This window comes from Corythoichthys intestinalis, chromosome 9 (genome assembly GCF_030265065.1).
Source record: "Corythoichthys intestinalis isolate RoL2023-P3 chromosome 9, ASM3026506v1, whole genome shotgun sequence".
Classification (NCBI taxonomy): domain Eukaryota; kingdom Metazoa; phylum Chordata; class Actinopteri; order Syngnathiformes; family Syngnathidae; genus Corythoichthys; species Corythoichthys intestinalis.
The window spans coordinates 50,988,151-51,003,860 of record NC_080403.1 but is presented as its reverse complement, the minus strand read 5'-3'; the positions used below and the strand labels follow the sequence as shown (position 1 = coordinate 51,003,860).

At 38.4% G+C, this 15,710-nt stretch overlaps 2 protein-coding genes across 2 annotated transcripts in view; one reads left to right on the top strand and one right to left on the bottom strand.

Moving 5' to 3' along the window:
* LOC130921299 (uncharacterized) overlaps positions 1-15,710 on the bottom strand; it is a 209,289-nt gene that overhangs the window by 116,240 nt on the left and 77,339 nt on the right. The window lies entirely within an intron of this gene.
* LOC130921303 (transcription factor HES-5-like) lies at positions 4,765-10,101 on the top strand. The gene is made up of 2 exons (XM_057845012.1): positions 4,765-9,493; positions 9,575-10,101. The coding sequence occupies exons 1-2, from the start codon at positions 9,443-9,445 to the stop codon at positions 9,854-9,856; spliced, it is 333 nt and encodes a 110-aa protein (XP_057700995.1). The 5' UTR covers positions 4,765-9,442; the 3' UTR covers positions 9,857-10,101.

The window sequence follows — 15,710 nt, the reverse complement described above, 5'->3', positions numbered from 1 at the left end:
TAACCGGAAGTGACCCAGAAATGCCCTAAAATCAACAGGAAGTGACAGAAAATCACCAGCAAATGACTTCAAATTAAAGTGAGATTAGAGACTGTGGTGAAATTACCGCATCACAGGACACAGCATTAGAAAATGATTCCATTATTTTTTTAAAACTTATGTATTGTGGTTCTTTTGTTTTATTGTCTTGTAATTTTTTTGAATACTGCTATCATGTATTATTTGAACATTTTTCTTGACGCCGTTTTGGACGCTGCGACGCCCTTAGCATTTGCCTAGCTCGCCTAAAGGACTTCACGGGTCTGCTGTTTATGAGTTGAATATCCTAGAATGATTTCCTGACCAATGTATAAATAATCGTCGTATCGTGAGATCATCGTTATCGTGAGCTTCGTATTGCAAATCATGTCGTATCGTGAATTATACCTGAGATCTCTCAGGGTGCAGACAATTGAAAAACCCGTGTGGCATTTGCCAAGGCCAACAGCCTGTCAAAAGGATGTATTGTACGCTGGAAAAGTGGCAAAAGGTGGATTTTTCAGACGAATTACACCACAGTCACCGCAAATATTGCAGGAGACCTACTGGAGCCCGCATGGAGCCGAGATTCACTCAGAAAACAGTCAAGTCTGGTGGTGAAAAAGTCATGGTCTGGGGTTACATCCAGTATGGGGGTGTGCGAAAGATCTGCAGGGTGGAAGACAACATAAATAGTCTGAAATATCAACAAATATTAGCTGCCTCTTACATTCTTAACCATAAAAAGGGACAAATTCTTCAGCAGAATGGTGCTCCATCGCATACTTCGATCTCTACCTCAAAGTTCCTCAAGGCAAAGAAGATCAAGATCCTCCAGGACTGACCAGCCCAGTCACTAGACATGAACAGGATGAAAGAGGTAGCATGGAAGACGAAACCCAAGAATGTTGATGAACTCTGGTAGGCATGCAAGACTTCTTTCTTTGATGTTCCTGATGACTTGTATGTATCATTGCTGAACTGCATGAATGCAGTCCTTCAAGCCCATGGAAGTCATACAAAATATTACATTTGGATCTCACAGCACTACTACTTAATTCTCTTATGTTATGTAACATAATTTTGCATGCAAAGTACATTTTTTGTTCAATTTTCACACTACTTTCCATAGGCGACAAAACTTTTGTCTTGCCAAAATTTAACCTTTATGTCTTCATTAAATTATAAATCTTTTTTCAGTGAGACAAATATATTTTTCGTACATTTAACATCATTTGGGAGGGTCTTAGCTTTCATATGAGCCATTTCTGAAACCAACTGAATAATTAAAAGTCAGGTTATTAGCAAATGTTTCTATAAAATGGATAAGCGACAAGACTTTTGTCAGGGACTGTATAATATGAGAGTAAATAAACGTATCTGACTGACAGGGCGTCAACCAAATCTCCCTGTGAAGTGTGCCAAATCCCCTCGGGGCTGGGGAGGGTGGTCTTGATGTTAATCATGCCGCAGGCACTGTGACTCCTCGCTCAGGACGTTCCCACACTCCTCGCACGATTGAGCCGGCGCCCGCTCAGCAGACATGTGCCTCGTTAAATGCTAATTCGCCCTCATTCAGGAGGGACCCCCCGACCACCACCCACTTGCGTCTCTCCTCATCCTTCTTCATGGCTGAGAGGAATTAAGGCCAAATATTTAAACCGCATGTTGCGTCGATACAACTCGTTTCATCACGATTTGGTTTGGGCAGTGGATTCTTCTTAATGAAATTTGGCGTGTTCTTCAAATGGACATTTGTCCCATATTGACGTTATTAATATTTTGACACAACATGAGTTCGACAGGTTGACAATAACTAATGAAATCATGATGAAATTTCTTTCATGATCAGATCTGTTTTATGCATTAATGACATGAAATTAATTCTCCTGTTATGTTGATGGTTTAAATTGACCTGTTTTAAATGTTAACACATACAGTGGTATGAAACAATATCCGAATCTTTTGGAATTTCTGCATTAAATCACCATCAAATGTGATCTGATCTTTGTCAAAATCACACAGAGGAAAATACAGTGTCTGCTTGAACTAAAACCACTCAAACGTTTATAGGTTTTCATATTTTAATGAGGTTAGCATGCAAACAATGACAGTATGGGGAAAAATAAGTATGTTAACCCCTCTGCCTAAGGAGACTTAAAGTGCATGTGACACGAAAAAGCATGTTTATTCCATAATACATGCGGTATTTTATGCTCCTGAATGATATGGACCGCTTCGATGTGTGTGGAAGCGGTCTTGCATTGAGGAGGAGGGCGCTGTGACGTGTACTGATGAAGGCGTCCTCTTCACTATACAGCCGTACTGTTGTGTATGAGGACTAAGGATTCAGCTGATTTTGCGGATTAATACGTTTATTTTTCGCATCACGCCAGCCACGGCTGCAGAAAAATCTTGCTGTATAAGGGAGAGGTGTGTGCGCCTTTTTGGAGTTTCAAAAGGTTCCCATTCACCGTGGATATTGGCCAAAACAAGCCCTACTACTGTGGGACCATTGGACTTACGAGGAAGTGAGTAAACATCTTCTTTTGTATTAAGTCAAATACGAATACAGCGATTACAAAGTAAATACTACAAACTTTCTTTAAATTAAGGACTACTTACGTTTGATCATTGATAGGCATGTAAAAAGCTCTCCTCGTGCACATTCGCTGCACGTTAGCTGCACAACAACTGCAGCCGCCCTCCTCCGGGGAACGAGCCGTAAATTGCTCTCCGCCGGGCGGTTTGCCGATCCGCAAAGACAATCGACAACCCAGTCGTCATGTCAAATAATCCGGGCTAGTTATGTGTGATTTTCCGCTTCGAAGACTTTGAAACATCACTCGGTTCGGGTTAGCATGTCGGCTAGCTTTCATGCCTCTTGGTTTATTTACATTCTCCGAAGCCGGGGAAGGGAAATGACATATGTCCAATTTAGGTGTCATAAAATATCGTTCGGGAGGTGCGACAGTATAGGTGGAGTCGACAGTTTTGACCATTATGGAGTAATTTTGCCATGTCCTGAATAAGTGCATTTTTATTATTTCATATTCCATTTAGCACAAGACTGTTATTTGTCATGACCATGCCATTTATTTAGCAATTGGGGAAAATACTTGCATAAAAAGAATATCCTGAAAAAATATTGAAGTAAAGAGACAGAAACAATGAGATTTTGCAGCTCTCTTCGTCGCATTTTCCTCGTTGTGAGTAGTTCCCCCTCGACAGGCTGACTGGTCCTTCTCAAGCCATTTATTTAGCTATTGGGGAAAAATACTTGGATAAACAGAATATCCTGTAAAAATATTGGAGTAGAGAGACTAAAACAAAGACATTTTGCGGCTCTCTTCGTCGCATTTTCCTCGTTGTGAATAATTCCCGCTCAATGTGCTGAATAGTAAAACCGATGAGCCCATTCTCCCGCTGACGTCATCCACCTGTTGGGGACGCTAGAACCCTATAATGGTAGGCGTGGCTAACCGGCAGATTAAAAGACTAATTTCTCGTCATCTGCGCTTTGCCAAATTGTTGTATATAGTTGAATCGTCTCAAAATATGATTCTAATCTATCCTGTCGTACGCACTTTAAAGTGCAATTGAAACCATTTTTTACCAAACAATTTAAGTCGAGTGTGTGCCCAATCACTGATGAGTTGTTTAAAGGTGTCCTGCCAACTATAAAACACACATCTGTTAAAAATTGTCTTGATGAGAAGCATTGTCTGATGTGCATCATGGCTCGGTCAAAAGAGCTGTCTGACGACCTGCGGTCAAGGATTGTTGATTTGTATAAAGCTGGGAAAGGATACAAAAACATCTCTATAAGTCTGGATGTTCATCAATCGACAGTCAGAGAAGTTGTCTACAAATGGAGAGGGTTTGGCACTGTTGCTTCTCTCCCAAGGAGTGGCCGTCCACCAAAGATGACGCCAGGAGTTCAGCGCAGAATACTCAGAGAGGTAAAAAAGAACCCTAGAGTGTCTGCTAAAGACTTACAGAAATCACTGGCACAGTCCAATATCTCTGTGCACACATCAACTATATGTAAAACAATGGCCAAGAATGGTGTTAATGGGAGGACTCCACGGAGGAAGCCACTGCTGTCTAAAAAAACATCGTTGCTCGTTTAATGTTCGCGAAAAGGCACTTGGACACTCAGGGGAAGTTTTGGCAAAATATTTTGTGGACTGATGAAACCAAAGTTGAATTGTTTGGGAGTAACACGAAACGTTATGTGTGGAGGAAAAATGGAACAGCTCACCAACATCAACACCTCATCCCTAACGTGAAGCATGGTGGAGGGAGCATCATGATTTGGGGCTGTTTTGCTTCCTCAAGGCCTGGACAACTTGAAATCCTTATTGGAAGAATGAATTCAAAGTTTATCAAGATGTTTTGCTGGAAAACCTGAGGCCGTCTGTCAGACAGTTGAAAGTAAAAAAGAGGATGGATGCTGCAACAAGACAATGATCCAAAACACAGAAGTAAATCAACTTCAAAATAGTTTCAGAAGAACAAAATACATGTTCTGGAGTGGCCAAGTCAAAGTCCAGACTTGAACCCCATTGAGAGGCTGTGGAATGACCTAAAGACAGTGATTCATGCCAAACATTCTAAGAATTTGACAGAACCACAACAGTTTTGTGGAGAAGAATGGGCTAAGATTAGTCCTAATCGATGTGCCAGACTGATCTGTAGCTACAGGAAGCGTCTGTTATTGCTGCCAAAGGGGGGCCCACAAAATATTAAATGTGATGGTTCACTTACTTATTTTTCCCCTGTTCTATCATTGTTTGCATACTATCCTCATTTAGATTTGAAAACCTATGAATGTTTGTTTGGTTTTAGTTAAAGCAGACATTGTTTTTTCATCTGTGTGAGTTTGACAAAGATCAGATCACATTTGATGGTGATTTTATGCTGAAATGTGAGAAATTCCAAAAGGTTCAGATACTTTTTCATACCTCTGGACGTCCAAATTTCCCATTCATTTTCAAAGGCTGGGAAACATAGGTCCTTGTGATTTTTAACCATTTACCATGATAGGCGCACAAGTAAGTTGATGCAATTGACAGCCATGCACGTATATGCCATTGACGACCATGTACGTCCAAATTTCCCATTGATTTTCAATGGCAGGAAAACCTGTGTGGTTAAGATTTTTGACCAAAAACTTACCATTACAGCTCAATGGCATTCAACTGGCGCACAAGTAAGTCGATGCCGTTGACAGCCATGCAATCGGACGTATCCCCAAGATGTCCCCAAATCAATAGGAAGTGACCTGATATCAACAGGACGTGTCCTCGAAATGTCCCCGAATCAACAGAAAGCCAAAATCAATAGGAAGTTACCTGATATTAACAGGACGTGTCCCTAAAATGTCCCCAAATCAACAGGAAGTGACCTGATTGATCTGTATCTAAAAAGTAGTGCAGGGCCGGCCCAGCCTATACGCAGACTATGCAGCTGCTTAGGGCCCCAGTCAACTAGGGGGCCCCCAATCTGGCAATTGTTTAATTTATATTCTATTTTGTTTACTACAGTTTGCTTTATTTGACTTTTGTGAGTTTTGATACTTGATTACAAGCTTTAAAAAAATAAAAGTTCTTTCCTTAACTTCTTTCTTTCCTCTTTTAGAAAAAGGTTTGGCGCTATCTACTGTAAGTACTGACAATCATTTGGGGTTGAGAAGTTTGAAGTATGCAGTGCAACAAAATCTGATTAATATACAGAATATGGATGTATGGGTTGGATTGCATGTATGGGTTTCACAGTACACTGTGACGAAATGGTGGGCTAAAAATATGGGCCCCTTTGCATTATTTTGCTTAGGGCCTCCAAATGGCCTGGCCCTGAAGTAGTGGCTTATAGGCCGAAAATTACAGTAGTTTAAGCCCAGCATTGGTTCTAAGAGTGAGCCTTGTGGAACGCCTTTACTGTGCTTAACTCATTTGCTGCCATTCACGGTGATAAACAGATTGACCTGATGTTATTGGAATGGCAAATTGAAGCCATTAACAACTGAATTAGCATAAACTAATTTCTTTTGGAGTCGTGTTAATATTTTGGCAAATGAGTGATTATAACCCAAGTTTAAGATACAGCAACATGTTTCTTTATATTAACCTATTATGTCAGGTTTTGCAGTATACTATTGAATGACTCTACTGTCATAGCTTTGAGGATAAAATACCATTTAACATGGAGAAACTGACAGAATATCATGTTCTTGGAGGAATGTCCATCACATAAATGCTGCGCAAAATCGCATTAAACTCCCTGTTGGCTGGGAATGTGGATTATAATGAATGACGGGCTTGATGGAAACATCTAAAGCGACCCGCCCGTTCGCCCCCCACCCATCTTGTCTATTATGCCCTGTGGGCTGTGAGTCGCTTTCCTCGCCTTTCCCACACCGGCTTCCATTCAGCGCACTTGCGCCGAACAAAAGAAGTGTGTCTGCTTGCACATCACATTGATGACACACACCCTCACTTTACGGCTTCACTTCCATTCAGGAGCAATGGGAACTCCCTGTTTTTTTCTTTTTTTTAGTCAAAAGGCCAGCAGGAATTCAGACTTGCACGGGATTCCCAGGACTTGGCCGGCGTTCCCGCTTGTTTATGTTGGACGTGTTGGACCCCCTTGTTAACGATGAATGAGACGGCCGTCACTGGCTAAGGTTCAATTTGAAAACGGGAGTGAGAAATGGGTTGTTTGGTCAAAAACAATTTGATCATTCCTGAAATTCCAAGCTTCCTTTTGGCAATGGATTCAAGAATTGATACTTCAAAAGATTGTTATGAGCAAAATATATAGTAATAACTACTATATATTAAGTAACTATTCCACTTGGCTATTAAAACATTCGCCAATCACTGCAAACATTTAGCATATTCCTCGTTTAGCATAGTCAATGCTTCCAACTTTAAGATATTCACAAACAGTTAGGATATCAACAGTAAAGATCTTTTTTTCCCCATATTCCCCAGATTCCTTACCTTTTCCAAAATCCCACATTACCAGAAATATAAATCCACGTGAAATGATTAAGAAATCTCTTAGGATCCTATTTCCCACAGTCCCCCAAATCTTTACTTTTTCCAAACTTCCACATTACCAACGGAAATGAGTGGGAAACTTTCCAAATTTACTTGATTCCTCCACATTTAGTGATCAATTCAAACTACTTTGAATTTAAAAACTAACAAAATCTTGAATATGTTAGGATCCTATTTCCCACATTCCCTAAATTCTTTACTTTTTCCAAACTTCCACATTACCAACAGAAATGAGTGGGAAAACTTTAGAAATTGACTTGACCTCTCAACTTTTAACGACCAATTGAAACCATTTCAAATTTAAAAAATGACAACAATTTGGGCATCTAAGGCTCCTATTTCCCACATCCCCCAAATTATTTACTTTTTCCAAACTTCCACATTGCTAACTGAAAGGAGTGGGGAACCTTTACAAATGGACGTGATCCTTCCACTTTCAGCGACCAAACCATTTCAGATTTAAAAATTCACAACATTTTGGACATCTTAGGCTTCTATTTCCCACATTCCCCAAATTCTTTACTTTTTCCAAACTTCCAGTTTATCAACAGAAATGAGTGGGAAACTTTCAAAATTCACATGATACTTCCACATTTAGTGACCAATTCAAATTAATTCAAATTTAAAAATTCGTAACATTTTGAACATCTTGGGCTCCCATTTCCCATATTCCCCAAATTCTTTACCTTTTCCACATCACAAACTGAAATGAGTTGGGAAACTTTACAAATTGACTTGAGCCTTCTACTTATAGCGACCAATTCAAACCATTTAGAATTGAAAAATGCACAACATTTTGGACATCTTAGGCTCCTATTTCCCAGATCCACAAAATTCTTTACTTTTTCCAAACTTCCACATTACCAACTGAAATGAGTTGAGAAACTTTACAAATTGACTTGAGCCTTCCACTTTTCACGACCAATTCAAACCCTTTCAAATTTAAAAATTCACAAAATTTTAGATATCATAGCCTCCTATTTCCCACATTTCCCAAATTCTTTACTTTTTCCAAACTTCCACATGACCAAAATCATAAATCCAAACGGAAGGAGTGAGAAACTTTACAAATATACTTAATCTGTCCAAATTTGGCGACCAATTGAAACAATTTCAACTTCCATTTCATAATCGCAATTTTTTGGGATGGCTTGATTCCATTTTCCCACACTCCCTAAATTCTTTAATTTTTCCAAACTTCCACATTACCAACTGAAATGAGTTGGGAAACTTTACAAATTGACTTGAGCCTTCCACTTTTCACGGCCAATTCAAACCATTTCAAATTTAAAAATTCACAAAATTTTAGATATCTTGGCCTCCTATTTCCCGCATTTCCTAAATTCTTTACTTTTTACAAACTTCCACATTACCAAAATCATAAATCCAAATGGAAGGAGTGAGAAACTTTACAAATATACTTAATCTGTCGAAATTTGGCGACCAATTGAAACCATTTCAGCTTCCATTTCATACTCGCAATTTTTTGGGATGGCTTGTTTCCATTTTCCCACATTCCCTAAATTCTTTACTTTTTCCAAACTTCCACATTACATACTAAAACGAGTGGGGAAACTTTACAAATTGACTTGACCCTTCCACTTTTAGCGACCAATTCAAATCATTATAAATTGAAAAATTCACATTTTGGACATCTTAGGCTCCTATTTCCCACATCCCCCAAATTCTTTACTTTTTCCAAACTTCCACATTACCAAAATCATAAATCCAAACAGAAGGAGTGAGAAACTTCATAAATATACTTAATCTGTCCAAATTTGGCGACCAGTTCAAACCATTTCAACTTCTATTCATACTCGCAAATTTTTTGGATGGCTTGAATCCATTTTCCCACATTCCCCAAATTCTTTACTTTTTCCAAACTCCCAAATTTCAAGAAATGAACAAGAAACTGTACAATTTTAATTGTTTCTTCCACATTTCCCAACTGATTCAAGCAATTCCACATTTGAAAAATAATCATATTTCACTGCCATTGTCAGCAATTGACGTCCAATCCATTTGGCAGCCAATAAGTAAAATGCAGAAGGAAACAAGCACGCAATCTACACTCGTCTAGTTGTCGTACAGTAGCCTGCTTGATCAAAGTCTTTGTCCAGAGCAGATGTGCACTGGACAGGGTCACCACTTTCCCACATTCACACAGAGCTTGGTAAGACCCCCGCTTAGCCCCCCTCCGGCAGTCCAGCTGCTCCCCTGAGATGTAACTATTGTCCCCACTTGCCGCTCTCTGATTGGCCGCCAGTGTGAGAAAGTGGCGAGGCCCGCATTGATATGGAGATCCGGGACTATAAATAGGAGACGTGAAGCTAGTAGAGATCACATCTCGCACAGCCATGGCACCTACAATCTCTCTGCAAGACTCTCACATGACTCTCACTCATAAGGTATGTTCATCTTCATCATCCTAATCATCATGATCTCATTGGTAGACACGCATCCTTATGTTAGTGTTTTTCCTGTCACAGATTCGAAAGCCTCTAGTGGAGAAGCTCCGTCGCGAGCGAATTAACAGCAGCATCGAGCAGCTCAAGTCTCTCCTGGCTCCGGAGTTCCTCCAGCAGCAGCCGGACTCCAAGATGGAGAAGGCAGACGTCTTGGAGATGACCGTTTGCTTCCTAAAGAGACTTCGGGCCAGCCATGCGGCCGGGATGCACTTTGGAGCTTCCTGTGAGGAGAAGACGACTCCTCTCAAAAGCATCAAAAAGGAAGACAGCTCAACCAAGAGCATCCCTTGGAGGCCATGGTAGAACTCCAGAACTTTGGACTGAGTTGAATTCACCTTTTGTGAAGGGGTTACATGTTTCCACGCAACATTTGCTTGTCAGTGTTGACTCCCAATGGGAGTGCGAGCATATTTGCCATTATACCTTTGATTGGTGTATTTGTACATCCTCCTTTATGAAGGAGAAATTGTGATACATATTGAATATGTGCATGTGTATGATCTGTTTTGAACTCAAATGATGCGGAACGTGCTACTTCAGTGAATGGAAGCAGGAAAACTAATAAGCACACCTTGAGTGAAGGTGTCAAAAATGAATGTATTGCTTTTAAACCAAGGCATTCGCATTAAAGCAATCATAAAAAACAACATGCGCTCCTCTGGTGTTTACATTTTGGAAATTATTTAAAATATTCCATTTTCACGTGTGTATGTCTTTTGAATTTTGGGGTAATGTTTTATTATTTTTGCTAATTTCAAACTGTGCTCTGAAAGGATTTTGGTGGAATTCTTGTTTTCCCTTTCCCACCTAAGGAAGTGCGGCAACCATTCATACGCGGTCAGGTTCCTTTTATGTTGCACTTTTACTATAATATAATAATCATAAACAATATAGTGACATATTAGATTAGTGTGGGAGTAATTTCTATTCCTTATCCAACCTCTTGCTTTCCCTTTTCCACGTAGTAAATCGGGCCACTGGCTCTTGGACGGTCGGGTTGCATGTATTTTGTACCCTTGACATATTATAATAATCATAAGCAACATAATGGCAAAGGAGCTTAGTGTGGGAATTGTCATCTCTTATCCAACCTCTTTTTTTCCCTTATTCACCCTAGGAAATTGGGGCACTGTTTTTTGGACGGTCAGGTTGCATTAATGTTGCACCTTTGATATATTATAATAATTATAAACAATATAGTGATATAGTAGCTTAGTGTGGGAGTAGTTTATATTCCTTATTCAACCTCTTGTTTTCCCTTTTCCACCTAGAGAATTGGGGCACTGGCTCTTGGACAGTCAGGTTGCATTTATGTTGCACTTTTGATATACAGCAATATAATAATCATAAGCAATGCAGTGACAAAATAGCTTATTGTGGGAGTTGTTTTTATCCCTTATATAACCTCTTGTTTTCCCTTTTCCACCTAAGAAATTGGGGCACTGGTTTTGGACAGTCAAGTTCCATCGATGTTGCCCTTTTGATATACAGTATTATAATTATAATAAACAATATATTGACATAGTAATTTAATGTTGGAGTTTTTTTTTATTCATTATGCCACCTCTTGTTTTCCCTTTTCCACCTAGGAAATTTGGCCACTGTTTTTTGGATGGTCAGGTTGCATTTATGTTGCCCTTTTGATATATTATAATAATCATAAGCAATGCAGTGACAAAAGTAGCTTAGTGTGAGAGCTGTTTTTATCCCTTATCCAACCTCTTGTTTTACCCTTTTCACCTAGGAAATTTGGGCACTGGCTTATGGACAGTCGGGCTGCATTCATGTTTCCCTTTTGATATATTATGATAATCATAAGCTATGCAGTGACAAAAGTAGCTTAGTGTGGGAGTTGTTTTTATCCCTTATCCAACTTGTTGTTTTACCTTTTCCACCTAGGAAATTGGGGAACTGTTTTTTTGGACGGTCAGGTTGCATTGATGTTGCACTTTTGCTATATAATAATAATCATAAACCACATAGTGACATAGTAGCTTACTGTGGGAGTTGTTTTTATTACTTATGAAACCTCTTGTTTTCCCTTTTCCACCTCGTGAATTGGGGCACTGGCTCTTGGACGGTCTGGTTGCATTTTATGTTGCACTTTTTAGATATTATAGTGCTCACAATAAATATGGTAACAAAGTAGCTTAGTGTAGGAGTTGTTGCTTTCCCTTATCCAACCTCTTGTTTTCCCTTTTCCACCTAGGAAATTTGGGCACTGGTTCTTGGACGATCAGGTTGCATTTAATTTGTCCTCTTGATTAATTATAATAATCATAAACAATATGGTGGCATAGTAGTTTAGTGTTAGAGTTGTTTTTATTCCTTATCCAAACTCTTGTTTAACCTTTTCCACCAAGGAAAATGGGGCACTGGCTCTTGGACGGTCTGGTTGCATTTTATGTTGCACTTTTGATATATTATAGTGTTCACAATAAATATGGTGACAAAGTAGCTCAGTGTGGTAGTTGTTGTTATCCCTTATCCAACCTCTTGTTTTACCTTTTCCACTTAGGAAATTTGGGCACTGTTATTTGGACAGTCAGGTTGCATTTATGTTGCTGTTTTGATATTTTATAATAATCATAAGCAATGTAGTGACAAAAGTAGCTTAGTGTGGGAGTTGTTTTTACCTTTTATCAAACCTGTTGTTTTACCTATCCCACCTAAGGAATTGGGGCAAGTATTCATATGTGGTCAGGTTCCATTTATGTTGCACTTTACTATATTATGCAGTAATAATCATAAGCAACATAATGACAAATGAGCTTAGTGTGGGAGTTGTTGTTATTCCTTATCCAATCTCTTGTTTTACCTTTTCCACCTAGGAAATTGGGGCCCTTGTTTTTGGAGGGTCAAGTTGCATTGATGTTGCACTTCTGATATATTATAATAATCATAAACAATTTAGTGACATATTTTAGTGTTGGATTTGTTTTTATCCCTTATCCAACCTCTTGTTTTCCCTTTTCCACCTAGGGAATTGGGGTACTGGCTCCTGGGCGGTCAGGTTGCATTTATGTTACACTTTTCATATATTATAGTGGTCACAGTAAATATGGTGACATAGTAGCTTAGTGTGGGAGTTGTTGCTATCCCTTATCCAACCTTGTTTTCCCTTTTCCACGTTGGAAATTGGGACACTGGCTCTCGGACGGTCAGGTTGCATTTATTTTGTACTCTTGATATATTATAATAATCACAAGCAATGCAGTGACAAAAGTAGCTTAGTGTGGTAGTTGTTTTTATCCCTTATCCAACCTCTCATTTTACCTTTTCCACCTAGAAAATTGGGGCACTGGTTTTTGGACGGTCAAGTTGCATTGATGTTGCACTTTTGATATATTATATTAATCCTAAGCAATGCCTTGACAAAGTAGCTTAGTGTGGGAGTTGTTTTTATCCATTATCCACCCTCTTGTTTTACCTTTTCCACAAAGGAAATTTGGGGCACTGGTTCTTTGAAGATCAGGTTGCATTTAGTTTGTACTCTTGATATTATAATAATAATAAACTATATAGTGACATTGTAGTTTAGTGATGGTCATGATTCATTTTCATGACACCCTTACATGTAAAAGACAATTTATTAAATCTTGTTTACTATTTTTGACAACAAAAACTGCAAAAAAAAAAAAATTGGTACATGTTGACTTAAAAAATTGCTTTGATGTGTAAATGATGCAAAAGAGATCACCAAGTGATACGTAAATAAGTTGTGCATCAATGCATTATTTATTCTTTCATGTCAAAAAATATCAAAACAACGACAAATGCATACACATAGCATACATCAAATAATAGCCGAGGCCCTTTTAAAACAAATAAAAGGTAGATAATGCAATTAAGCCCTTGAAACAAGGCAGGACATAATTTTTTATGCAAATTTACACAAAAATTAAGGCAGCTTTTAACTTGTTCGATGCCATTAACTTCATCACATCCAATCTTATTTTCTCTGGGAGAAAAAATGGATTGAATGTCTATCACCGTCAATAGGAAAGAATGAGTGACAACTAGTGAAAAAAAAAATTAAGTAGTTGCAAGTCAACGCAACCATAAGACACTTTTGTGAAAAACAAATAGCAGCATAGTCATCAAGTCATCCTCGAGCATCTCTGTCTTGCACGCTGTCGTAGTCATGGATGCTTAGCAGCAAAGCGGCGCCAGGTCTTCGTCAGCATCGGGGAAAAGTCGTAAAAGTTCCCGGGTGAGTTTGGAGTAACCCTGAGGGGAAAGCGGTGCCCTCCGCAGCGTCAGGAGACACTTGGTTTTCTCCAGAAGCTCCGCCATGGGGAGGCCGCGCTGCAGTACCAGATCTTCCAACAGGGAGCGCATTTTTTCCACTCCACCACTGCATTTTCGCTCAAGCGTGTGCAGCTTGCATCTAAACCACAGAAGAAGAGTTGAAGACCATGTTAAAGACAGTTTAGATAATTATAGTGATTAATAATAAAATAATGTTGATAATTATAATTGCATTATTTATCTGTTCATTTACATTCATTGGTTAATCTTAATATTTTCTTTACATCTACAATGGTATGAAAAAGTATCTGAACCTTTTGGAATTTCTCACATTTCTGCATAAAATCACCATCAAATGTGACCTGAACTTTGTCAAAATCACACAGATGAAAAAAAAGTGTCCGCTTGAACTAAAACCACCCAAACATATATTGGTTTTCATATTTTAATGAGGATAGTATGCAAACAATGACAGAACGGGGGAAAAAATAAGTAAGTGAACCATAACATTTACTATTTCGTGGCCCCTCTTTGGCAGCAATAACTTCTGCCTGCATCTAACTATAGTTATTCAAATATATATACACTTATAAAAAAAACCTATGTTCGGATAAACTTTATAAAAAAAAAACTAAATATTTTGAGAATTGTGTCGCTAACGAACTTGTTGGCTGCCATCGACTAAGCAAGACGTCCAATCCATTTTGACTGGGAGATTAGGCAACAATTGTTTATGGACTGAAATGAAAGTGAACATTTACTGCAAAGCCTTCCTGTATTACTGTAAATGAATTGGACGTCCATCGTTGCCGAGGGCACACAACGAGTTAAAATAAACAAATATAGAGAGCAGGCTTCATTTGCATACAACTGAAGCTGTTTCTAATATTTTGAACCAACCCAAAACATTAGGAGCAACCTAAATTTGGATGCAATAACAAATGTTCCAAATATTTTGATCATCATCTAACTAACCAAAATGTTAGTAAATAGCCGATATATAGCCGATATGATAACTGTTATGTTCACTCTTTGAGTGATTAGCTTTCTAAACAGGTTTTACTAATATATCGGGCTGATATATCGCCGATATATCGTCTTTTTTAAGATCGGTCGATATCAGCCAATACAGAACTGATATAATCATGTAACTGTTATGTTTAGACGACAATTTTTCCAATAAAGGGTGACCGATATATTGGCCAGCCGATATACAGTATCAGGCCGATATATGGTCTTATTTCCAACCAAGAATCTAGACTATTTTACATTCATATCTAGGGAAATTCCACGATTTAAGCATTTATTTACAAGAATTTTCAACTTAAAAAGCTGTTTGTTTCATGACGCCTGCCATTTTGGTTTCCAAATACTGTAACCTTGGCTTGAAATATTTAAGTAAAATGAACGATAACTGCCTGTTTTTTTGCTTTTAACCAAGATTCTAGACTGTTTTTACGTTCATATCTAGAGAAATTTCACGATTTAAGCATTTATTTACGAGAATTTTCACCTTAAGCTCTTTATTTTGTAATGCCTGCTATGATGGAGTACAAAATACCATAACTTTGGCTTGAAATAGTTACGTAAAATGAACAATAACTGGCCGTTTTTTGCTTTTAACCAAGATTCTAGACTGTTTTTACGTTTATATCTAGAGAAATTCTGCGATTTAAGCATTTATTTACAAGAATGTTTAACTTAAAAAGCTGTTTGTTTCGTGACGCCTGCCATGTTGGTTTCCAAATACTGTAACTTTGGCTTGAAATATTTAAGTAAAATGAACGATAACTGCCCGTTTTTTTGCTTTTAACCAAGATTCTAGACTGTTTTTACGTTCATATCTAGAGAAATTCCACGATTGAAGCATTTATTTACAAGAATTTTCACCTTAAAAACCTCCTTA